The sequence below is a fragment of the Bubalus kerabau genome, chromosome 3 (genome assembly GCF_029407905.1).
Source record: "Bubalus kerabau isolate K-KA32 ecotype Philippines breed swamp buffalo chromosome 3, PCC_UOA_SB_1v2, whole genome shotgun sequence".
Lineage (NCBI taxonomy): Eukaryota > Metazoa > Chordata > Mammalia > Artiodactyla > Bovidae > Bubalus > Bubalus kerabau.
This window is the reverse complement of record NC_073626.1, coordinates 78,676,913-78,702,554: the sequence shown is the minus strand read 5'-3', so window position 1 is coordinate 78,702,554 and position 25,642 is coordinate 78,676,913. Positions and strand designations below refer to the sequence as shown.

Here is a 25,642-nt window from a genome sequence, read left to right as displayed (position 1 = left end):
AAAACTCTGACTTGAACAAACTGCTGCTATGTTCCTGTCCAACTGAAATGTAATTTTAAACTTTTTAAAAGTAAAAAGAAACATAAAATGTTAATAATATATTTAACTCATATCCAAAATATTATCATTTTAATGGGTAACCAATACAAAAACTTATGAGCTATTTTACATTCTTTTATTCCTATGTCAAAGTCTGAAGTGTATTTATCATGTCTCTATTTTAGTTAGCCACATTTCCCATGCTCAGCAGCCACATGTGGCTAGTGGCCCCTGTACTGGATAATACAATTCTAGATGTTGGGTTAGGACTGGAGATACAGATATGAAAATTTTTTAGCCTTCCAATCATGGAGTGGATGGCCCAGCAAAAAAGGTAGACAAGCAAACTGTTACAAAACAATGTAGTAAATCCATAATCTGTGTTATGCACAAGATGCTATGGAAACAGAGCTCTCTCCACCAGTGGGGTTTAGAGAGAGAAGATAATAGGAGACATGTGAGGGAATCCTGAACACTGATTAGGATTCCACCAAGGAAAGGAGGGTGGAGAGAGCAATGCAAGCAGATAGTCCTCACCTTTTCATCTGCCCTGGCTGTGTCTGGTCTTTTTGGACTGACATAGACAGTCCAAAATAAATGGACCTGAAATGGACATGCTGACCACTCAGGGCACACTTGAATCTCCATAGTTATTCTGGTACAGATTTGGGTAGATCCCTTAGTCTTAGGCTCTGGGATGAAGTTTTCAGAGGAAACTCAACTAGGCAATAATGGGGAGGGTGCTGGTGAGATAACGTGTGTAGGGAGAATGTCTATACACAGACATTGAGAGAACCTGGATCCATTCTCAGGGGTAACAAATCTGGCCACTGATTAGCTTAGTTGGTTCAGGTTCCTGGGCACAGAACCCAGATTTATTTTCCTTATCTGTTTCCTTTGCTGTAAGAGTTGTCACCAGACAGATATTAAAACTCATTGTTTCTATCTTTTGAAGATGCTTTTTTTGCTGTTATTGTTGTTCATTATGAACCTCACTTCTTCTTCAGTGGTTCTCAGGACTTAAGGCTCCAAATCAACATGCCTTAAGTCTGTGTCTCATATGAAAATCCTACTGCCTTTTGCTAAACATAGCTTTCTTTTTCCATTTCAAAATGCAGACTCTCTCTGAAGTGAAACTGAAAGTCGCTCAGTCCTGTCTGATTCTTTGCAACCCCATGGACTGTAGTTTGCCAGTCTCCTCTGTCCATGGGAGTTCCCAAGCAAGAATACTGGAATGGGTAGCCATTCCCTTCTCCAAGGGATCTTCCCCACCCGGGGATCGAACTTCTGAGCCACCAAGGAAGCCCAGACTCCCTCTAGGAAAGCTCAGAAAGTTCGTATTTCCTATCTGAGAGACACTGCTGGTTCTTTGCCCTTTGAATAAAGGATATAACTTAAGTGACAGTAAGGAATGGCCACATCTTTCCTGCCTCAGCATACTTCATCAGATATTTTTGTAAAAGGAGAAAGATTTACATGACCTGAAGAGAAATCAAAGTGTGATCATCAGATATTTTTGGAAGAGTCACCTGACTCTCCTGAATTCACCAACTTGTTTTCTAGCATAAAAATACCTCAGGGACTTCCTTGGTGGTCCAATGGCTAAGGGTACATGCTCCCAATACTGGGGGCCTGGGTTTGAGTCCTGGTCAGGGAACTAGATCCCACATGCCACAAGTAAGACCTAGTGCAACCAAATAAATAAAAAAGTATTTTACACATGTAACAATAACAAAATAGAGCTGCTCACCTTTCAAGCCTAGGGCCTCGTGCAATGCTGATCCTGTTTGGTAATAAGCACCCCACAGATCTCTGGGTGATTCCACAATGCCTAATAGCTGGTGAGGATTCTTAAGGATACCCAAACAGTAATGAGAGAGGAAAGGAGGATAACTATTCTTAGACACTGAAAAAGAAGTATCCACTTAACTCAGACAAACATTCTGGCGCCCTTCTGTGTGAGCAGAGCTCTGATGTCCAAGAGGTTGGAGAGCTATGGCTGTTTATACATCCTTTGTCTGCAGCAGTCAGAAGGTATATATACTGTAGCCTTATTTTCCTTGTCTCCTCCTTAAATCAACCATAAATCATTTTCAATACCAAGCTTTCCACAAAAACTCCCTGTGGTTTCTTTCGGTCTCACACTCCAACTATCACGTTGCGATTTCCATTGGCAATAATGTCAGCATCTGTTCTCCATACTGGCGCTATTTGCAAATACTTTGAGACCAACTCCTTGATTACTACTCAAAAGTTCAACTTCTGTCTTCTCAGAGCCAAAACACATACTGTATTATCCAGTTTAAATAGTTTCCAATCCTCATTTGTGCAGTGGGCTTCTTCAGTTCCTCCCACTACTCATATTATGGTTTTTAAATTTCTCTCTATCCTTTTCTTTCAATTCATTCACTGTGTAGATGATTAACTTGGGTCTTGAACATGGCTAACTTTGCTCTTCTGAGCTCCCTATATCCCTTCTGAATTCCTTCCCTAAGGATTTCTTCCATCCATGCTGTTGTAGACTGAGTTCTCATACTCCCAAAGGCGATTTATTGATGCTGCCTTTTTGTTCTTCCTCTGAGTGGTCTATTTCAGATCTCAGTGTGCCAGGAATCAGGCAATGATTGCACACAGACAATCAATTACTCTTAAAGAGAAATTTCCATGGCTTACATCTGGCTATTTTCTCTGGCTTAAAACCTTCACAGTTTTATTTGTAATGTGCATGTATTTACATGGCTTGTTTTTGATTTTGGTTTTATAAGTGAGTGTATGTATGCAGTTTGATTTCACTTCTGGTTTTGTTTATCCGTTATTTTTCTAAATGACTTGGTTGAACAGTTCTTCAACTGAGCTGGGTGTGCCATTCTAAGCACTGTCTGCAATCAACATTTTTATGAGCTGTCCCTTTTGCACAGACACTGTGTCTGGATTTGTGAAAAAGTACATACTAATATGCCTGTGTGTGTACACATACACATGCAAAACTAATACAGAAATTAAAACAAGAAACAGGAAACTACCAAACCCAGCAGGCCAAAAAAAGGTACATCTATATTAGATAAATAGGTTGCCCATTAATTTATCAAAGATAAGTATGCATTTATACAAGGACTAGAAAAAACATTTTAATTTTTGATATAAATTATAAAGAAAATCACTAATATCTATGAGATAACTAATACCAATGCTACTACAAGCTCTAATTCTAACATTTTTTTTGAAGGTCCTCCATATATCAGGTACTATTCTATATGCTTTACATTTAGAAACCCATTTAATGCAACATCAACTCTATAGAAAGGTACTATTAATTATTAGTCTGTTTACAAATAAAAAAACAGAGCAACAGAGAGGTTAAGTGACTTATCCACAGTTGCACAGCCAGAGAAATGGAAAAAGGTACAATTAGACACTTCACAATTAGACCAGTAACACTGAAGAAGCTGAAGTTGAACAGTTCTATGAAGACCTACAAGACTTTCTAGAACTAACACCCCAAAAAGATGTCATTTTCATTATAGGGGACTGGAATGCAAAAGTAAGAAGTCAAGAAACACCTGGAGTAACAGGCAAATTGGCCTTGGAGTACAGAATGAAGCAGGACAAAGGCTAATAGAGTTCTGCCAAGAGAACACACTGGTCATAGCAAACACCCTGTTCCAACAACACAAGAGAAGACTCTACACATGGACATCACCAGATGGTCAACACTGAAATCAGATTGATTATATTCTTTGCAGCCAAAGATGGAGAAGCTCTATACAGTCAGCAAAAACAAGACTGGGAGCTGACTGTGGCTCAGATCATGAACTCCTTATTGCCAAATTCAGACTTAAATTGAAGAAAGTAGGGAAAACCACTAGACCATTCAGGTATGATCTAAATAAAATCCCTTATGACTATACAGTGGAAGGGAGAAATAGATTTAAGGGCACTAGATCTGATAGACAGAGTGCCTGATGAACTATGGACAGAAGTTCATGACATTGTTCAGGAGACAGGAATCAAGACCATCCCCATGGAAAAGAAATGCAAAAAAGCAAAACAGCTGTCTGAAGAGGCCTTATAAATAGCTGTGAAGAGAAGAGAAGCAAAAAGCAAAGGAGAAAAGGAAAGATATACCCATTTGAATGCTGAGTTCCAAAGAATAGCAAGGAGAGATAAGAAAGCCTTCCTCAGAGGTCAATGCAAATAAATAGAGGAAAACAACAGAATGGGAAAGACTAGAGATCTCTTCAAGAAAATTAGATGGGCACAATAAAGGACAGAAGTAGTATGGACCTAACAGAAGCAGAAGATGTTAAGAAGAGGTGGCAAGAATACACAGAAGAACTGTACAAAAAAAAGATCTTCATGACCCAGATAATCACAATGGTGTGATCACTCACACTCACCTAGAGTCAGACATCCTGGAATGTGAAGTCAAGTGGGCCTTAGGAAGCATCACAACGAACAAAGCTAGTGGAAATGATGGAATTCCAGTTGAGCTATTTCAAATCCTGAATGATGATGCTATGAAAGTGCTGCACTCAATATGCCAGCAAATTTGGAAAACTTAGCAATGGCCACAGGACTGGAAAAGGTCAGTTTTCATTCTGATCCCAAAGAAAGGCAATGCCAAAGAATGCTCAAACTACTGCACAGTTGCACTCACCTCACACACTAGTAAAGTAATGGTCAAAATTCTCCAAGCCAGGCTTCAGCAATATGTGAACCGTGAACTTCCTGATGTTCAAGCTGGTTTTAGAAAAGGCAGAGGAACCAGAGATCACATTGCCAACATCCGCTGGATCATCAAAAAAGCAAGAGTTCCAGAAAAACATCTATTTCTGCTTTATTGACTATGCCAAAGCCTTTGACTGTGTGGTCACAATCAACTGTGGAAAATTCTGAAAGAGATGGGAATACCAGACCACCTGACCTGCCTCTTGAGGAACCTGTATGCAGGTCAGGAAGCAACAGTTAGAACTGGACATGGAACAACAGACTGGTTCCAAATAGGAAAAGGAGTACGTCAAGGCTGTATATTGTCACCCTGCTTATTTAACTTCTATGCAGAGTACATCGTGAGAAATGCTGGGCTGGAAGAAGCACAAGCTGGAATCAAGATTGCCAGGGGAAATATCAATAGCCTCAGATATGCAGATGGCACCACCCTTATGGCAGAAAGTGAAGAACTAAAGAGCCTCTTGATAAAATTGAAAGAGGAGAGTGAAAAAGTTGGCTTAAAACTCAACATTCAGAAAACTAAGATCATGGCATCTGGTCCCATCAGTTCATGGGAAATAGATGGGGAAACAGTGGAAACAGTGGCTGACTTTATTTTTTGGGGCTCCAAAATCACTGCAGATGGTGATTGCAGCCATGAAATTAAAAGATGCTTACTCCTTGGAAGGAAAGTTATGACCAACCTAGACAGCATATTAAAAAGCAGAGACATTACTTTGCCAACAAAGGTCTGTCTAGTCAAGGCTATGGTTTTTCCAGTGGTCATGTATGGATGTGAGAGTTGGACTGTGAAGAAGGCTGAGTGCTGAAGAATTGATGCTTTTGAACTGTGGTGTTGGAGAAGACTCTTGAGAGTCCCTTGGACTGCAAGGAAATCCAGCCAGTCCATCCTAAAGGAGATCAGTCCTGGGTGTTCATTGGAAGGACTGATGTTGAAGCTGAAACTCCAATCCTTAGGCCACCTGATGCGAAAAGCTGACTCATTGGAAAAGACCCTGATGCTGGGAAAGATTGAGGGCAGGAGGAGAAGGGGACGACAGAGGATGAGACGGCTGGATGGCATCACCGACTCAATGAACGTGGGTTTGGGTGGACTCCGGGAGTTGGTGATGGACAGGGAGGCCTGGTGTGATGTGGTTTATGGGGTCACAAAGAGTCGGACATGACTGAGAGACTGAACTGAAGTAAACTGAGACACTTCACAGAAGCTAAAATGCAATCATAAATGGGAAAATGTTCAAGATTGCCTGTAATCAAAGAAATGTACATTGACATTAAGTGTCATTTCATACCACACCTTTGGTGAGATTTGGTTAAACTGTCACTCTCAGATATGGTGGAAATAATGTAAATCATTAAGGTTTTAGGAAAGCCACTTGTCATTGCTTATAAGCAATTGTAGAGACTCTCTTGAACTCAGTAATCACATCTCTAGAATTTATTCTTAGAAAATTATTCAAAAGAAGACTCATATGAATACAAAGTTTTCTGTAGCATTTATCAAACATTAAAAGCAATCTAAATTTACAAATATAGAAATACTTACACTATGGTACATTAATGAAATGGAATATTACGTGGCCACTTAAACTATAATTGTGAGTGATAATGATAATATAATAATGTTAGATAATGTTGATTAAGGTAAGTCAAATATAAAATTTTACCTATTTGCAATTATATAAAATTATGTATCCATATATTCAAGGACCAGAATGGAACATAAAATGAAAATACTTTCAAATGTTGGGATAGAAAAATTTTTTTTCAGATTTTTAATTGTTTTTATTTCTGTTATTTTCTGCTGCTGCTGCTGCTAAGTCGCTTCAGTCGTGTCCGACTCTGTGCGACCCCATAGACGGCAGCCCATCAGGCTCCCCCATCCCTGGGATTCTCCAGGCAAGAACACTGGAGTGGGTTGCCATTTCCTTCTCCAATGCATGAAAGTGAAAAGTGAAAGTGAAGTTGCTCAGTCGTATCTGACTCTTAGAGACCCCATGGACTGCAGCCTACCAGGCTCCTCCGTCCATGGGATTTTCCAGGCAAGAGTACTGTCTGTTATTTTCTACATGATGGCAAAACCAGGAGCTGGGAAAGATAGAAGATGTTGTCTTTGCCTTTTGATAATATATACTTTAACTGAGAATTTATAGAATCACTGACATGTAGAGCTGAAAGGGACCTTATTGGACTCTTGGTTCAACTTCCTGATTTTACAAATAAATACTTTGAGGCAGAAAAAGATTGACTTCCTCAATTGCTCATATTTAATTAGGAGTTAGAAATTACAACCTCAGAATGACTCACTGTCATTTAAGGTACATTTGTTGCAGAGAAATTAAGTTGTTAGGACCATATCTTGAAATATATCATATCCATAAAAAATGACTATTTTACTAATTCTACTTTCTTATCTGCATTATCAACTGCCCTCTTTCCCCACCTGAAATAAGCCTTATGCCAAAGCAAGAGCTCTAATTCTCGACTGTATGGTACACATCATGCATATTTTTGGCATTTCAAAGCATGTCAAAATATTTATCAAGAAGATGAGTATTTCAATAACAATGGAGAAGCTGCTAGTCATTTTCCCCTGATGGTAACAGCAGGGATTCAATTAAGATTTGATAAATCAATTAAGTTGAATTTCACTTTAAAGCATTATGTTTTCTAACACTGATTTTAAAAAATCTATTTAAATATCTTAAAACTAATTCCTGGGATAGGAATGAAGAGTGTAAGTGAATATATATTTACTCAGGCCTTGCAAAAAGGCCCCCATTACTTACCCATGACCCCAAAAGAAAAGCATATCTTCAAGAAAAGTAGACCCACTTGGCAGGTGAAGTTCTCTGCTCTTAAACCCATTTAGATGATTATCAATTTGGACTGGGGTCTCTGAAAGGACAAATAAAAATCAAAATACATGGGAAGAGGCTAAAGAAATTTTGGAAGCTGTAGGTTGGTGTGGTGATACTAAAGTTGTTTGTGTGTTTGTGTTGAATGGTTATGTTGAGCCCCCACAGCTGATTTGCAAGAAGTGTATATGAGGACATTTGAGGCCACAAGGTCTTCACTGCTGGGATTCTAGCATGCCTGAGCAGTGTGCATTAGTACAGTGAGTTTCTGGAGTATTCAAATAAATAGTACCAGCAGCCAAACTGCTAGTGCTGGCTGCTCCCACCAGTACTTTGTACCTGAGCCCTTGACAGCAGCACCAGCTTTGGTCCCTGGGACAGGAGCATGGGCTTGGTGGAAAGCCCTGGATGCCATTTAATGGAAGAAAGCCCTTGAGACACTCTAATGAGAAGACAATGAGACACAAATAAGGAATAAGAGTGTGTGTGTGCTTAATTGTTCAGTCATGCTCAACTCTCTGCAGCCCAGTGGCCTGTGGCCCGCCAGTCTCCTCTGTCATGGAATTTTCCAGGCAAGAATACTGGAGTGAGTTGCCATTTCCTACTCCAGGGGATCTTCCCGACCCAGGAATCGAGCCCATGTCTCTTGTGTCTCCTGCATTGGCAAGTGGATTCTTTACCACTAGTGCCACTTGGGAAGCTCAGGAATAAGAGAGGAAGACTTTAAAAGTCGTTTATACATACAATCTCTAGTTTCAAGTTAATATTCATATATTTAGATTCAAAACCTATTTACACTTTACAGTCTGAATCTACTGTTTTGCAGCTCCAAATCAGTTCAAAAGTCATGGAATTCTCTGTGACATTTTAAGTCATACTCTCAATGGTTCTCCACACTGGCTAGGCATCAAAGTCTCTGAGAATCAAAAATAAAACACCAACGCTCATGGTCCCCATGTATAGATAAAATCAGAATAACGTTGTAGGACCCAACGATCAATATGTTTTAAGAGCTTCCCAGGTGTTTCTAAGGCACAGCCAATGTGGAGATCCATTGCTCCAATAGGAGCAGCTAGAGGCTTTCTAGAACAGTTTTTATTCTAATATCCATATGAATTACCTGGAGATCTTATTAAAATATAGATCCTGATTCAAAGCATCTGGGGTGGGGACAGATTCTGTATTTCCAACAGACTCCTCTGGTGGGCAGAGATAGTAACAAAATAATATACATTTTTAATAAAAAAGGGCAAAACAGAAAGTGTATATGGCTTCATTTTATATGACCAAAACTTTTAACTTGGTCACCTAAATATTCTTTAAAGTCAAAAAGATACTGAATTTGACAGCATGTACATTCTATATTGCTTCCTACCTCCCAGGTGTGCCAGACACTCATTAGGACCAAGCCTTAGGGAGCACAGTTGAAAGGGATCTTTGGACCGAAATAGCAAGGAAGCTAAGGTAACAGGTAAGAAGATGAACATGAACTCTGAAGAGAGATGTAAGATCAGGAAAAGGGAAATAAACATTTTTGTCTGAAGGCAGGCGATGGAGAGCGTGAGTAGAGGCAGTGCCTAGAATTCTCATTAAGACCCTAAATGCCAGGGTGGCTTCTTCCTGTTGTGCCAGCACACTGTGTGGGGAAAGTCAACGTAACACCTTTGCTCTAAACACTCTCTGTTTACCCATCACTTCCAGCCACAAGGGTTGGTGGAAGGTCTGAGATTTTCCCAGGTCTGCTTGGTGGGTTTGATGATTCTAGAGTATTCTTAGTGGTGGGCATTATGAGAAGGTACTATGGTGGTGGGAGCCCAGGATCTCTTATACTTAACTCTTCTCTCTATGGGGCGGATGATGAGACTGTGTGCAAAGTGCCAGGCTGAGTCCAAGTGGGCTGGGAATAGTGAACAACAGTGGTAGGGTAATCTGTATGGAAAGTGGGTGGGAAGAACAGAGCTAGCGACAGAAGACCGCAAATTCATAATTTGGGAAGACCAGGCTGGACACAAAGGCTGGTTTTTGTTTTTAACTGTGCTAAAAATACACATAAAATTTACCATCAACCATTTTTAGTGTACAGCTCAGTAGCATTACGTACATTCACACTGTATTACCATCACCACCATCCATCTACACAACACTTTGCATCTTGCAAAACTAAAACCTTGGCAACTCTAGCCTACCTACTGTCTCTGTAAATTTGAATATGGTATCATATTCTAAGAAATCATTGCTGTATCCAGTCATGAAGCTTTTCTGTCTCTATGAATTACATGTATCTGTAAGTGGAATCATACCTTGTTCTTTCGTGACTGGCTTATTTCAGCTAGCATAATGTCCTCAAGGTTTATCTATGTTGTAGCATGTGTCAGAATTTTGTTCCTTTTGAAGATTCAATAACATCCCTTTGTATGTATATACCATGTTTTGTTTACCCACTCATTGCTGATAAATGCTTGGGTTGCTTCCTCCTTTCGGTTATTATCAATAATGCTTCTATGAATATGTACCACTTTGGGTCCCCACTTCTAATTCCTTTGGATATATATCCAGAAGTGGTGCTGCTGGCTTACATGGTAATTTTACCTTTAACTTTTTGAGAAACCACCATACTGTTTTCCATAGGTGGCTGCACTGTTTTTCATTCCTACTAACAAGGCACAAGTGTTCCAATTTCTCCACATTCTTGCCAACACTTGTCATCTTCTGTTTTTAATAGTGCCATCCTAATGGGTGTCAGGTACTGTGCCATTGTGGTTTTGATTAGTGATGCTGAACATCTTTTCATATGCTAACTGGCCATTTTTCATAGCTTCTTTGGAGAAACGTCTATTTAATTCCTTTGTTCATTTTTTAAATTGATTTGTTGTTGTTGAGTTGTAGGAGTTCTTTCTATATTCTGGATATTAACCCCTTGTCAAATATAAGGTTTGCAGATACTTTCTCCTGTTCTGTGGGTTGCCTTTTCACTCTGTTGTGTCTTTTGATGTACAAAAGTCTTAAATTTTGATGTGTTCAGCTGAGCATTTTTCTATTATTGTTGCCTATGCTTTTGGTGTCATATTCCAAGAAATTATTACTACATCCAACGTCTTAAAGCTTTTCCTATATGTTTTCTTCTAAGAGTTTTATAGTTTTAGGTTTTACATTTGGGTTTTTAAAAAAATTCATCTTGAATTAATTTTTCTATGTGATCTAAAGTTAGGGTCTAACTTAATTCTTCTGAGTGTGGAAATCCAGTTTTCCAACATAATTTATTGGAAAGACTGTCCTTTCCCCACTGAATGGTCATGGCACCCTTTGGAAAAATCACAACCATGTATGCAAGGGTTTATTTCTGGCCTCCACACAGGCTAGTTTTTTTAAATTTATGTGATAAGGTGATGATTATAGCAAGAGATGAGCCAAATCAGGTTCTTTGGTTGGATGACCAGCTCAGATGAATCATTTTTTATAGGGTGGGGTTTTGTAGCACTAACAGAGGAATACAGTTCTCTTGAAGGCAGCCTAGACCTCATCCAATAGTGACAGGTTGGATGGACTGAGGTAATGAAGGAATGGTACTGAGAGGTATTTAACTGGAAGCCCTAAATGCTGTGGCATGAGGAGATCTGTGTAGAAGTATCAGTTCAGTTCAGTTCAGTCACTCAGTCGTGTCAGACTCTTCGCGACCCCATGAATCGCAGCATGCCGGGCCTCCCTGTCCATCACCATCTCCCAGAGTTCACTCAGACTCACGTCCATCGAGTCAGTGATGCCATCCAGCCATCTCATCCCCTGTCGTCCCCTTCTCCTCCTGCCCCCAATCCCTCCCAGCACCAGAGTATTTTCCAATGAGTCAACTCTTCACATGAGGTGGCCAAAGTACTGGAGTTTCAGCTTTAGCATCATTCCTTCCAAAGAAATCCCAGGGCTGATCTCTTTCAGAATGGACTGCTTGGATCTCCCTGCAGTCCAAGGGACTCTCAAGAGTCTTCTCTAACACCACAGTTCAAAAGCATCAATTCTTCGGCGCTCAGCCTTCTTCACAGTCCAATTCTCACATCCATACATGACCACAGGAAAAACCATAGCCTTGACTAGACTGACCTTTGTTGGCAAAGTAATGTCTCTGCTTTTGAATATGCTATCTAGGTTGGTCATAACTTTCCTTCCAAGGAGTAAGCGTCTTTTAATTTCATGGCTGCAGTCACCATCTGCAGTGATTTTGGAGCCCCAAAAAATAAAGTCTGACACTGTTTCCACTGTTTCCCCATCTATTTCCCATGAAGTGATGGGACTGGATGCCACGATCTTCGTTTTCTGAATGTTGAGCTTTAAGCCAACTTTTTTTTTTTTTTTAAACTTTACAATATTGTATTAGTTTTGCCAAACATCGAAATGAATCCGCCACAGGTATACCCGTGCTCCCCATCCTGAACCCTCCTCCCTCCTCCTTCCCCATACCCTCCCTCTGAGTCTTCCCAGTGCACCAGCCCCAAGCATCCAGTATCGTGCATCAAACTTGGACTGGCGACTCATTTCATACATGATATTATACATGTTTCAATGCCATTCTCCCAAATCTCCCCACCCTCTCCCTCTCCCACAGAGTCCATAAGACTGATCTATACATCAGCGTCTCTTTTGCTGTCTCGTACACAGGGTTATTGTTACCATCTTTCTAAATTCCATATATATGTGTTAGTATACTGTATTGGTGTTTTTCTTTCTGGCTTACTTCACTCTGTATAATAGGTTCCAGTTTCATCCACCTCATTAGAACTGATTCAAATGTGTTCTTTTTAATGGCTGAGTAATACTCCATTGTGTATATGTACCACTGCTTTCTTATCCATTCATCTGATGATGGACATTTAGGTTGCTTCCATGTCCTGGCTATTATAAACAGTGCTGCGATGAACATTGGGGTACACGTGTCTCTTTCCATTCTGGTTTCCTCAGTGTGTATGCCCAGCAGTGGGATTGCTGGATCATAAGGCAGGTCTATTTCCAGTTTTTTAAGGAATCTCCACACTGTTCTCCATAGTGGCTGTACTAGTTTGCATTCCCACCAACAGTGTAAGAGGGTTCCCTTTTCTCCACACCCTCTCCAGCATTTATTACTTATAGACTTTTGGATTGCAGCCATTCTGACTGGTGTGAAATGGTACCTCATAGTGGTTTTGATTTGCATTTCTCTGATAATGAGTGATGTTGAACATCTTTTCATGTGTTTGTTAGCCATCTGTATGTCTTCTTTGGAGAAATGTCTATTTAGTTCTTTGGCCCATTTTTTGATTGGGTCATTTATTTTTCTGGAGTTGAGCTGTAGGAGTTGCTTGTATATTTTTGAGATTAGTTGTTTGTCAGTTGCTTCATTTGCTATTATTTTCTCCCATTCTGAAGGCTGCCTTTTCACCTTGCTAATAGTTTCCTTTGTTGTGCAGAAGCTTTTAAGTTTAATTAGGTCCCATTTGTTTATTTTTGCTTTTATTCCCAATATTCTGGGAGGTGCGTCATAGAGGATCCTGCTGTGATGTATGTCAGAGAGTGTTTTGCCTATGTTCTCCTCTAGGAGTTTTATAGTTTCTGGTCTTACGTTTAGATCTTTAATCCATTTTGAGTTTATTTTTGTGTATGGTGTTAGAAAGTGTTCTAGTTTCATTCTTTTACAAGTGGTTGACCAGTTTACCCAGCACCACTTGTTAAAGAGATTGTCTTTAATCCATTGTATATTCTTGCCTCCTTTGTCAAAAATAAGGTGTCCATAGGTGTGTGGGTTTATCTCTGGGCTTTCTATTTTGTTCCATTGATCTATATTTCTGTCTTTGTGCCAGTACCATACTGTCTTGATAACTGTGGCTTTGTAATAGAGCCTGAAGTCAGGTAGGTTGATTCCTCCAGTTCCCTTCTTCTTTCTCAAGATAGCTTTGGCTATTCAAGGTTTTTTGTATTTCCATACAAATTGTGAAATTATTTGTTCTAGCTCTGTGAAGAATACCGTTGGTAGCTTGATGGGGATTGCATTGAATCTATAAATTGCTTTGGGTAGTATACTCATTTTCACTATATTGATTCTTCCAATCCATGAACATGGTATATTTCTCCATCTATTAGTGTCTTCTTTGATTTCTTTCACCAGTGTTTTATAGTTTTCTATATATAGGTCTTTAGTTTCTTTAGGTAGATATATTCTTAAGGATTTTATTCTTTCCATTGCAATGGTGAATGGAACTGTTTCCTTAATTTCTCTTTCTGTTTTCTCATTATTAGTGTATAGGAATGCAAGGGATTTCTGTGTGTTGATTTTATATCCTGCAACTTTACTATAATCATTGATTAGTTCTAGTAATTTTCTGGTGGAGTCTTTAGGGTTTTCTATGTAGAAGATCATGTCATCTGCAAATAGTGAGAGTTTTACTTCTTCTTTTCCAATTTGGATTCCTTTTATTTCTTTTTCTGCTCTGATTGCTGTGGCCAAAACTTCCAAAACTATGTTGAATAGTAATGGTGAAAGTGGGCACCCTTGTCTTGTTCCTGACTTTAGAGGAAATGCTTTCAATTTTCCACCATTGAGGATAATGTTTGCTGTGTTTGTCATATATAGCTTTTATTATGTTGAGGTATGTTCCTTCTATTTCTGCTTTCTGGAGAGTTTTTATCATAAATGGATGTTGAATTTTGTCAAAGGCTTTCTCTGCATCTATTGAGATAATCATATGGTTTTTATTTTTCAATTTGTTAATGTGGTGTATTACATTGATTGATTTGCGGATATTGAAGAATCCTTGCATCCCTGGGATAAAGCCCACTTGGTCATGGTGTATGATCTTTTTAATGTGTTGTGTAACACTTAAGCCAACTTTTTCACTCTCCTCATTCACCTTCATCAAGAGGCTTTTTAGTTCCTCTTCACCTTCTGCCATAAGGGTGGTGTCATCTGCATATCTGAGGTTATTGATATTTTTCCCAGAAATCTTGATTCCAGCTTGTGTTTCTTCCAGTCCAGCATTTCTCACAATGTACTCTGCATATAAGTTAAATAAGCATGGTGACAATATACAGGCTTGACATACTCCTTTTCCTATTTGGAACCAGTCTGTTGTTCCATGTCCAGTTCTAACTGTTGCTTCCTGACCTGCATACAGATTTCTCAAGAGGCAGGTCAGGTGGTCTGGTATTCCCATCTCTTTCAGAATTTTCCACAGTTTATTGTGATCCACACAAAGGCTTTGGCATAGTCAATAAAGCAGAAATAGATGTTTTTCTGGAACTCTCTTGCTTTTTCCATGATCCAGCGGATGTTGGCAATTTGATCTCTGGCTCCTCTGCCTTTTCTAAAACCAGCTTGAACATCAGGAAGTTCACGGTTCACATATTGCTGAAGCCTGGCTTGGAGAATTTTGACCATGACTTTACTAGCATGTGAGATGAGTGCAATTGTGCGGTAGTTTGAGCATTCTTTGGCATTGCCTTTCTTTGGGATCGGAATGAAAACTGACCTTTTCCAGTCCTGTGGCCACTGCTGAGTTTTCCAAATTTGCTGGCATATTGAGTGCAGCACTTTCACAGCATCATCTTTCAGGATTTGAAATAGCTCAACTGGAATTCCATCACCTCCACTAGCTTTGTTCGTAGTGATGCTTTCTAAGGCTCACTTGACTTCATATTCTAGGATGTCTGGCTCTAGGTCAGTGATCACACCATCGTGATTATCTGGGATGTGAAGATCTTTTTTGTACAGTTCTTCTGTGTATTCTTGCCACCTCTTCTTGATATCTTCTGCTTCTGTTAGGTCCATAACATTTCTGTCCTTTATCGAGCCCATCTTTGCATGAAATGTTCCCTTGGTATCTCTAATTTTCTTGAAGAGACCTCTAGTCTTTCCCATTCTGTTGTTTTCCTCTATTTCTTTGCACTGATCGCTGAGGAAGGCTTTCATAGGTAGCATTATTAAAAGCGGCTTGGAACTTCTCTAGAGATCCAGTTGCTAAGACTCCACTCTCCCAATGCAGGGGGCCTGGGTTCAATCCATGGTCAGGGAACTAGATCCCACATGCTGCAGTTAAAAGATCCTGTATGCTGCAACAAAGATTGAAAATCCCACGAGCTGCAATGGAAGACCTGACTCAGTCAAATAAATAAATAAATATTTTAAAAAAATGTTTGTTTTAAAGGACTTGGACACCAGAGGGTATGTGACACAGGGGCTACATCTTGAGGACTTGTTTTACATGCTGTTTGGTTTTTGCTGGGTAGCACATGACTAGATTTATTCATGGAGGGCTTTGAAAAGCATCTGAAAAATTAGGATGCTAAATGATATTGTTTGGGTTGGGTAGACTATGGTGGTCAAATGGTAGTGGCCAGCTAAAGCCAAGAGACTTTAAGTAGGAGATACCACATCTCAAACAGATGGGCATCCATCCTAATTTGTGGGCATCTAAAGAGCAAGGGCCAAGTCTTATTCATTCCAGTATGCTGTGTCCAGCTTGAAATGAACTGAATGTAAGCCAAGGAGACAGCAATAATTTGAAGTAAGAAAACTCAACTCTTTATAGTTAGGAAAAGTTTCTTATGCCTAATTTACAATACTTATATTACAGGAAGAGTACATTTCTCCTCCTTTCAAAAAGATAAAGATTTGATCACCATCCTTTGTTTTTAAAAAATCTATTATTTACCACTTATTAAGGACCAACCTGACCTGCCTCTTGATAAACCTATATGCAGGTCAGGAAGCAACAGTTAGAATTGGACATGGAACAACAGACTGGTTCCAAATAGGAAAAGGAGTATGTCAAGGCTGTATATTGTCACCCTGCTTATTTAACTTGCAGAGTACATCATGAGAAACACTGGGCTGGAAGAAGCACAAGCTGGAATCAAGATTGCCGGGAGAAATATCAATAACCTCAGATATGCAGATGACACCATCCTTATGGCAGAAAGTGAAGAGGAACTAAAAAGCCTCTTGATGAAAGTGAAAGAGGAGAGTGAAAAAGTTGGCTTAAAGCTCAACATTCAGAAAACGAAGATCATGGCATCTGGTTCCATCACTTCATGGGAAATAGATGGGGAAACAGTGTCAGACTTTATATTTTTGGGCTCCAAAATCACTGCAGATGCTGACTTCAGACATGAAATTAAAAGACACTTACTCCTTGGAAGGAAAGTTATGACCAATCTAGATAGCATATTCAAAAGCAGAGATATTACTGTGCCAACAAAGATCCGTCTAGTCAAGGCTATGGTTTTTCCAGTGGTCACATATGGATGTGAGAGTTGGACTGTGAAGAAAGCTGAGCGCCAAGGAATTGATGCTTTTGAACTGTGGTGTTAGAGAAGACTCTTGAGAGTCCCTTGGACTGCAAGGAGATCCAACCAGTCCATCCTAAAGGAGATCAGTCCTGGGTGTTCATTGGAAGGACTGATGTTGAAGCTGAAACTCCAATACTTTGGCCACCTCATACGAAGAGCTGACTCATTTGAAAAGACCCTGATGCTGGGAGGGATTGGGGGCAGGAGGAGAAGGGGACGACAGAGGATGAGACGGCTGGATGGCATCACTGATTCAATGGACATGAGTTTGAGTGAACTCCGGGAGTTGGTGATGGACAGGGAGGCCTGGCGTGCTACGATTCATGGGGTCGCAGAGTCAGACATGACTGAGCGACTGAACTGAACTGAAGGACCAATTATCTCCAGGCATCATGCCTTTGACTTGATGTGCATTATATTTAGTCCTTGCCACAGTCTTCGGGTATGCAATATGATCTCCAATTACTGAGGCTCAGAGTTGTTAAGTATCTTGTTTAAGGTTACACAACCAGCAGGAGCACAGCTAGGATTTATATCTAAGCAGGTCCCATGTTTCTTCTCTGAGAACTCTCTTTCTGTTTCTACCTGGGAGCTAGCATTCTCATCTTCTAATGTGATATTCTTCCAGGGTTAATAAACACATTTTCTTCAGCCTCTCTAATCATGGCTCCTATTAAAAAACTATTAATAATATTTTATCTGTCACTGGCCTTCCCCCAAGTTCTCCATGTTCTTTGAGTTTGGCATCAACCCAGCATTTAAATACTACTGAGTGGGGGGAAAATATCACAGGTTTTGATTTCAACAAAAGAACTGAATCATCTCTCTTTCCATTTTACATCAGCATAGAAACTACTTTGCACCGATTCACATATTCACAAAAAAGTCAAAAATTTAAAAAGTGAACCAATAAAAACCATATGTAAAATAGATAGTCAATAGGAATCTGCTGTATGGCTCAGGAAACTCAAACAGGGGCTCTGTATCAACCTAGAGGGGTGGGATGGGGAGGGAGATGGGAGGGAGGTTCAAAAGGGAGGAGATATATGTATAGCTAAGGCTGATTCATGTTGAGGTTTGACAGAAAACAGCAAAATTCTGTAAAGCAATTATCCTTCAATAAAGAATAAATAAATTAAAAAAAAAAAAAAAAAAAGAACCCTGGTGACAGCAGGGTGGTGAGGGGTGGTTTTGTTTACTTCACACAGACAACTTGATGAGAAGGATAGCAGCAAAAATCACTGAGCACTGGACCAAACATTTCTAGGGGTAGGAGCCTAGGTCCTGGCACAGCACACTCTGAGGTAAAGAGAGACAACAGGGTTCAGGAGGCAAAGTCAGACATAGGTTTTTAGTCCCCCTGTGGCTTATTATTTATTTTTTTGGCCGTGCCACACGGCTTGTGGGATCTTAGTTCCCTGACTAGGGACTGAACCTGCGCCCCCTGCAGAGGAAGCATGGAGTCTTAACCGCTGGACCTCCAGGGAAGTCCCCTCCCTGTGGTTCACAGCAGGGCAGGTCAAGCGAGGGGAGGGTTGTGTCCGGGTGCTGGTGTTTCATTCCCACTTCCTGATGGGGTCGGCAGAGAGACTGAGTAAATTTGTATATGGTATCTAATGAAAATCTTGGGCTTTCCTAACTTTACCTTTTCCTGTTCACCCCTTCATTCCCCATACCAAGGGGAATGCCTGACATGTAACTGGTATGTAACTGGTACACATCGGCTGTAGTTGTTCTCAGTTGTTGAGTCACTGAGTCATGTCCAACTCTTTGAGACCCTATGGAGTGCAGTCTGCCAGGCTCCTCTGTCCATGGGACTTCCCAGGCAAAAATACTGGAGTGGGCTGCTACTTCCTTCTCCAGGGGATCTTCCTGACCCAGAGATTGAACCCGCCTTTCCTACATTGGCAGGTGGATTCTTCACCACTAAGCAGGGAAGCCCCACACACTGACTGAATGGGCAGTAACAAGGAGATTGTGGGGAGAGGGCAGGAACCGGGAAACAATGCCAGGAACTGGAGTAATTTTTTTTTTCCTATTAATTTACCATTATTGTGTTTTATGAAACTATTGATCTGGGACATGTGGAAATTGATAAAATAAAACAAAAAGCACCAGTGGTTCTTCACCTCGAATAGTCTGAGAAGTGCTGGTGTACAGTGAGTCAGTGTAGAAGTGCTGCTTGGCAGAGTTGCGAGACCTCCTGGCCATTTATTTAGTGACGTCTAGTAAAGATTTAAGTGTAGTAGGGTTCCCAGAATAAGTCACTGGTTGTAACTTTGGAAATTCATTTTGTTTGCAGTTCCTAGTATTCTAACCATGTACAAGTGTCAGAGCATACTGTGCAGATTCTACCCATCGCTAAGGCAGATGCTTACAGACCAGGAAAGCTGCCGCAGGCTTACAGGTAAATGCTGAGCAAATGACTCAGCAAGTGACAAAACGGCAAAGTAGAGTCCACTCCACACTGTTCTAGTCTCAGCAGATGTGGGGTATGTTTTTACCCAGTACTTATAAGACGTTGGGGTAATTTCCACTCCTGTTGTTTCTTGCCATGTGGAGGGACAGCAAATGGTCTCTTGAGTCCTGTCTTCCTCATTCCTGGGAGAGGTGAAGTGACTTAGATGAAAAGTGAATCTGGGAAGTGAATTAGGCATGTTTAACCTAGTCCTTTTTTACTGTCTCTTGGAAGCCAGGTACTCTGTAAAAGGTTGGGGCCATTCACTCATGGGTACATTCTCCTGGTCTGGCTGTCCAGCTGCAGGTTTTGATTCTGGGGTTCAGTACTAGGGGGACAACTGTTTCCACGCACCCTGAGCCATTCTCTCCAATATCAGCTTCATGTTTTAATTTTCATCTTTTGGCACCTTGGTCTTTCTCAGTTGGTTTAAAATGTGGGCAAGCAATACAGGGATACTCTGGGGGCCTCTTGAACTTCACCAGATGGGGGTGACTACATATTGTGGTATTGTATCACAGGCTATTCTGGCCTGTATTTACTTGCCCTCATTTCCTTGCAGAAGGCCAGCACATCTTAATTATTTGGTGACTCTATTATAATGATACCTAATATGTTCCCTTCTGCAAAGCAGGAGCTAGACTTTCCTCTGTCACACTGGTAAATGAGGACAATCTGCTGGCTTGGCCAACGTCCCCTTCTGCCTGCACCTTTCTGGGTGTGTTTATCCTAAAGCTGCACCCCATCTTTCCAGATTTATGGATATCAATAAACTCAAACTTTGTGAAAACAAACACAAGGCTCTGAAATCAAAAGTAAGAATTAGATAAAAGCAAGTCTTTGCTCTACTAAAACGTATTAAGAACAAAATGTCTTAATGGCCATTTCTGTGATATGATTCAGGTAAACAAAAAAACAGTTCATGGCCTCTGAAGCCTTTGGTTCTTCCTGGGCCAGGCTAGGAGGCATTTAAGCTTGCAGTCTAGTTCTCTGAATTTCAATTACAAGTCACTCTTGCCACAATCTTCCCTGACCTTGCATTTTTCTACTGTCACTAGAACAGTATTTGGCCACTCTGCCTGTGAACACTGCCTACTTTCTCTAGGCCAGAGTGCCAGCTGCTTCTACTGGTAGCCTTCCATGGTGGTGACTGTCTCTATGTGCCTGACCCTGGATTCCTTGTCGCCATACTTACATGGTATGCTTCCTTAACTGGACCTTGTCTATGCCAATAACTTTGTCTGTAACTCCCTCCCCATATGGTATTTTATTTGCCATATTATTTTCTATCATAGATTAAGTCCTTAAAGACAACACCCCCCCAATGTAGTGAAGACCTTTATCAGTCAAGGTTTTCTATTTTTATCATTCAACTATCCTAGTTTAAACATCTTTTAATATAAAAATCCATCAGTATATTTAAAGTATAGTCTCCAGGTTTAGAAAGTTACTGACACTTCATAACAAACTCTGGATAAATTCCCCATGGTAGAATGAATGAAGAGTAACTTATATATAACTGTAACTCTAGTATAGATAAAGATGGACAACTAGAATCAAACTTAATGTAAATGTGCCAGGAGAAGAAAGCACAAGATTTACAAAGCTTACATGAAATAAGAAAATGCAACTGGGTGATAACCAAAGCTTTGTTGACTCAGCAGTCTTGCGGACTTAGAAAGGGAGGTGGCTCTAGCGATTCTTTGGGTGTCACAGCTGCTTCTTTCCTAGGCCAGGCAGGTGGGTATGGAACTGCACGCAGTAGGGGTAAACACGGCATGTGTTGTACATCATTTTCATTGTAGGTAAAAAACAGCAAACGGAATTCTTCTTGAGAGTTTCCTTGTACCCATGATCAGCTTCTGAATGCACTTGGAGGAGAAACAATCCTATTAAAATGTCTCTCAAAAGCCAAAGCTAAACGACTAAACACCAAAACTTTGAGGAATGGAAGAAAAAAAAAAAATCTATGAGGAAAGCATCAGCTTGCTTATCCAGGGAATGAGTAGAATTTTAATTCTCATTCCAGCATGGGGCCGTTGGGCACCAGGCTCCTTTCACTCTGGGTAGAAAACAAATCCCCAGGTTGCTACTGAGCCAAACTTTAAAGGCCAGTCAGGAAATGAGCAGCACTCCCCCAAATGGGAAAGCCTGGATCAGTGTTTTTTTCTAAAGTAAACAAAAGATCTGCAGAAGTATTTCCTTGCACTATTTGGCAAGAGAAAGAAGCACCTGGAGAGTGAGTGAGGAAGAGAAAGCCTGTAAGACATGGGAGTAGAACAAGGATGGTTATAATGAAGCTTTGTCTCACTAATCTCCAGAGCCCCAGTGTTCTATTACGAAACAAAGCAGCAAATGAAGAGACGCTCAGAAAGACTGGTTGATTAAGAATACATTCAAGATAGGATAAATAGAATAGATGCCTTTCTGGATCCTGAATTTCATCTTTCATTTGGATTTTTAAAAAACCTTTAAAAAATATCTTCCAGAGAGTCAAAGTGGAATATATACATTAAAATAAATGAGGGCTGTGAAGGAAGATGTATGAGCAAGGAGAAAAGCTATTATCCTCGGAGGCAGAAATTTCCTTGCTTCAATGCGGCATGTGACGCTGGCAATTTCAGCCATTCTCTTTCAGGCAATTTTCAGTGCAAGTTCCAATGCTGCTTACTGGGATGCTATCTCAGCTCACCTGAAGGAGGGGGGCATAACTAAAGATGTATGGAGAGCTATTACGTTCTGTTCAGCAGGACAGACTCAGGAGAAAGACAAGTTTCTCTCAAGAGGCTGGAGGTGAGAGAAATGGGGCAGCAACCATAGCTGCTTTTGCTAAGTACACAGCATTAAAACAAAACAAAACACGGCTGAGCGACTGAGCAACAAACTAATGCAAGAGACTCAACATCTCATTAATGTCAGGAAGTTACACGGTTTCAGAGATTTTTACCAATGATAAAGTCTTAAAAGACTTGAAAGGGTGATTGTCCTTCCCCAAAGTGTTCTGAAACAACCAACAATTGATATCTAAAGATTACGTAAGAAAAAAAAAGTAACTTCTGCTTTTCCTGCAAAGAACTAGAAGTCTCATGTAAAGGAGCAATGGGTTGAAAACACTGCCAAAGAATCTGTGTTAAGGATAATAGTTTTCTTGAGTAGGCCCAAGTAGGAGAGATGTTTGGGCCTTTTGTAGGAGGCAATCAATAGCTCACCTAATTTGGCAGGAAACACCTGATAGAAAAGTATGTATTTTCTGGAGTCCAGGCTCTACTTAGTGCCTATCTGCTGAAAGAAAATCAAAGATAAGGACACAAATCACAGGGATGCCAAGGACACTGCTAACCAAACACTATGTGTGACTATTTGACATCTGCTGCTGCTGCTGCTAAGTCGCTTCAGTCATGTCCGACTCTGTGTGACCCCGTAGATGGCAGCCCACCAGGCCCCGCTGTCCCTGGGATTCTCCAGGCAAGAACACTGGAGTGGGTTGCCATTTCCTCCTCCAATGCATGAAAGTGAAAAGTGAAAGTGAAGTCGCTCAGTTGTGTCCGACTCTTAGCAACCCCATGGACTGCAGCCTACCAGGCTCCTCAGTCCATGGGATTTTCCAGGCAAGAGTACTGGAGTGGGTTGCCATTGCCTTCTCCGATTTGACATCTGTGTGCTCTTAAATATCCTTTTTTGCTCCCTATGTAATGTTAACATTATTTATCTCTTCACCTGCCTCGAGCTCTTCCTGACTGAAGGTTAAGTGGTTGTGAAACCACATGCACCGTAGAATCCAAAGCACCTGTTTTAAACTCTTGGCTAGTGGTGGTGCCTTGTAGTGTGCTTTTGACGAGCTCTGGGAGCAGCTGAGGGTGGGCTGCTTTGAGCCATCTGGAGGTTTTAATGTGCCCCATGTAGCTCATGCCAACCTGGCTTGCCAGAGTCAGGGTCACTGTGCCCTGAGACACTTCAGAATGGTACTCAAGGGAGCCATGCTCTGCCGCCACCTGGGCCCTCTTGCAGATGAACTTGCACTTTCAATTTGATGCTGTTTTTTTTACCCTCTGCAGGCACTCACACGCAGAACTATTATTACTTGCTTGTTACTGCATGTTGCTGATTCATACGCAGAGGAAAATGTAATTTTGTCTTAACACCTCTTCCCTGTCATTTAAGGCATATGTTAATGAAAGACAGATTTTGGCATTCACTCTCTTCTGCAGCTTTGAGGCCACAGTATATATTCATTATAAATGAAGATGCAACTGTTATTTTATTTCTATTTATATTTATAACTACACCAAAGCCATCTTGCAGGTACCTTTGTGCCTCTCAAATCTCAAACCATATTCCAAGAAATGCTCAACATTTCATGCTTGAATTGGCATTAATGTGGCATTCATGTACATACAATGTTTTAAATAAAGATGTTTTCACTCATATTTTATTATTGACACTCTCTGATCACATATTTTAGATTATGCTGGAGCTGAGCCCTTGAGGACACTTTACGAGTTTTTGTTTCCACTTGCAGTACAGACTGATTTTTTTTTTAAGTGAGGAGTATGCAAGTGATGGGTGCTCTGCTTGTCTGGAGGGGAGCCAAATAGAAGTTTGAAGCCCCAAGGGGGTGGGGCCAGAGCAGAAGTAAACATATGCAGAATGCTGAAAAGAGCTGACTGCAAGCTTCTGCTTTGTCATTCCTCTCCCTTCCTTTCCTCCCCTTCCTTCCCAGTGTGTAATGTGGATAAGTGCTGCCTACTTATTTCATAGAATCACTGGATCTAGAAGGAGCTGTCTCCTTGAAGATCGTCTGATCCACACTCCCACCCACTGCTGTAATTCTCCGCTTGATTCAGGAGCTCTTTTTCTTCTCCAGCAGCTTTCCCGAGCAGCATTGTAGCCTATCAATTAAAAGTGGACTGGTGAGAGGCAGAGTTTTTAGAATCAAGACAGTTCTGTGTCCACACTGTGTTTCTGCCACTGACTCCTGTTGATATCCTAGGCAAATTACCCAATATCTCAGAGTTCTAGTCTTATCTGTTAAATGGTTACAATAAAAACTAATTTGTAGGAGTTTGAGGATTAAATGAAGGAATAATGTGGTATATAAAAGTGTAGTATATAAAAGACTTAGCACTCAGAACTAAATTAAGAGCAGCTAAATGGTTCAATAGGAACCAGGACCCATGTTTCCTGTCTGACAGGCAATACTTTTCCACACATTTTACCGTCTTTCTCACAAGGTCTCATAAACCCATTGAAAACGTTTCTGTTGCTGGAGTACCCTGTATGCTGCCTTGTAGACTGTAGATGCTGTTATTAGTAACAACATCTCACACATATTCAGTACTTTAGATTTTTACAGTGCACTTTCACAAGCAGGGAGGTGAATAACCACGCCAACATGTCTACTGATGACTAATAGAGGCAGGAAGCAGAAGGAACAGAGGCTCTGAAAGAAGTCTATTAATGATGCAAATGTGAAGTTATCTGCACTTGTGAGAAGCATAATAAACATTAACACCAACTGGAAGTAACAGTGCATGATATATTCTGGCTTCAGAACTTGGCTTTGATGAGTTAGAAAACCAGAGGAACACAGCATAGGAGTTTGGGGGCAAGAATTTAAGTTACCTGAAATTTAATGGTCTAAATGCTTCGGATGTCCTGGAGGGCAGCTCTTCACACATGGGTGAATAATTTTCACGTACAAATGAGTATAGCAATGATATAGACCGCATGATGGTAGAAACCTCGATGTGTTCATAATTTAGAGACAAAGCATATGGAACTGAGACAAGCAAAACAAATAAGTTCTCGGAAGTCAGCATTAAATGGGTGTTTCAATACTACAAATGTGTCATACTGAAATGCAAAACTTTTAATAATAGAAACTGTTACCTTGGCTTTCTCACAACCTTCTGAAACAGTACTTCATGTGCATGAGAATTTTTACATTTGGAAAATGCTCAAAAGTGAATTTTTAGAAATGGAGGAAAATGGAGGGTGCATTTTTAATATAGCATATTTCATTGTTTCTGTATTATAAAATGAATGAATACATCTTTTTGTTAGAAAGAAAATGGTCCTTTTCAAATTCAGCTCCCTCAGCAGATGAATTTTTAAATATCAAACTCTGCCTAACTAGTCCTACCACTATGGATGAGGAAAAATGAGAATTTCATGCAGCTATCAATTATTTTTAAACTAATATCCAAGCAGATACATTTGTAACATTTCATGATTTCTTAATATCTATAGG

At 40.4% G+C, this 25,642-nt stretch overlaps 1 protein-coding gene across 1 annotated transcript in view; it reads right to left on the bottom strand.

The window, feature by feature from the left end:
• Nucleotides 1-25,642, bottom strand: part of METTL8 (methyltransferase 8, tRNA N3-cytidine) — a 165,407-nt gene that overhangs the window by 38,604 nt on the left and 101,161 nt on the right. Inside the window, exon 10 of the mRNA XM_055572253.1 lies at nucleotides 7,560-7,668. Within this exon, the coding sequence (XP_055428228.1) occupies nucleotides 7,560-7,668 (109 nt within the window). The remainder of the gene's footprint in view (nucleotides 1-7,559; nucleotides 7,669-25,642) is intronic.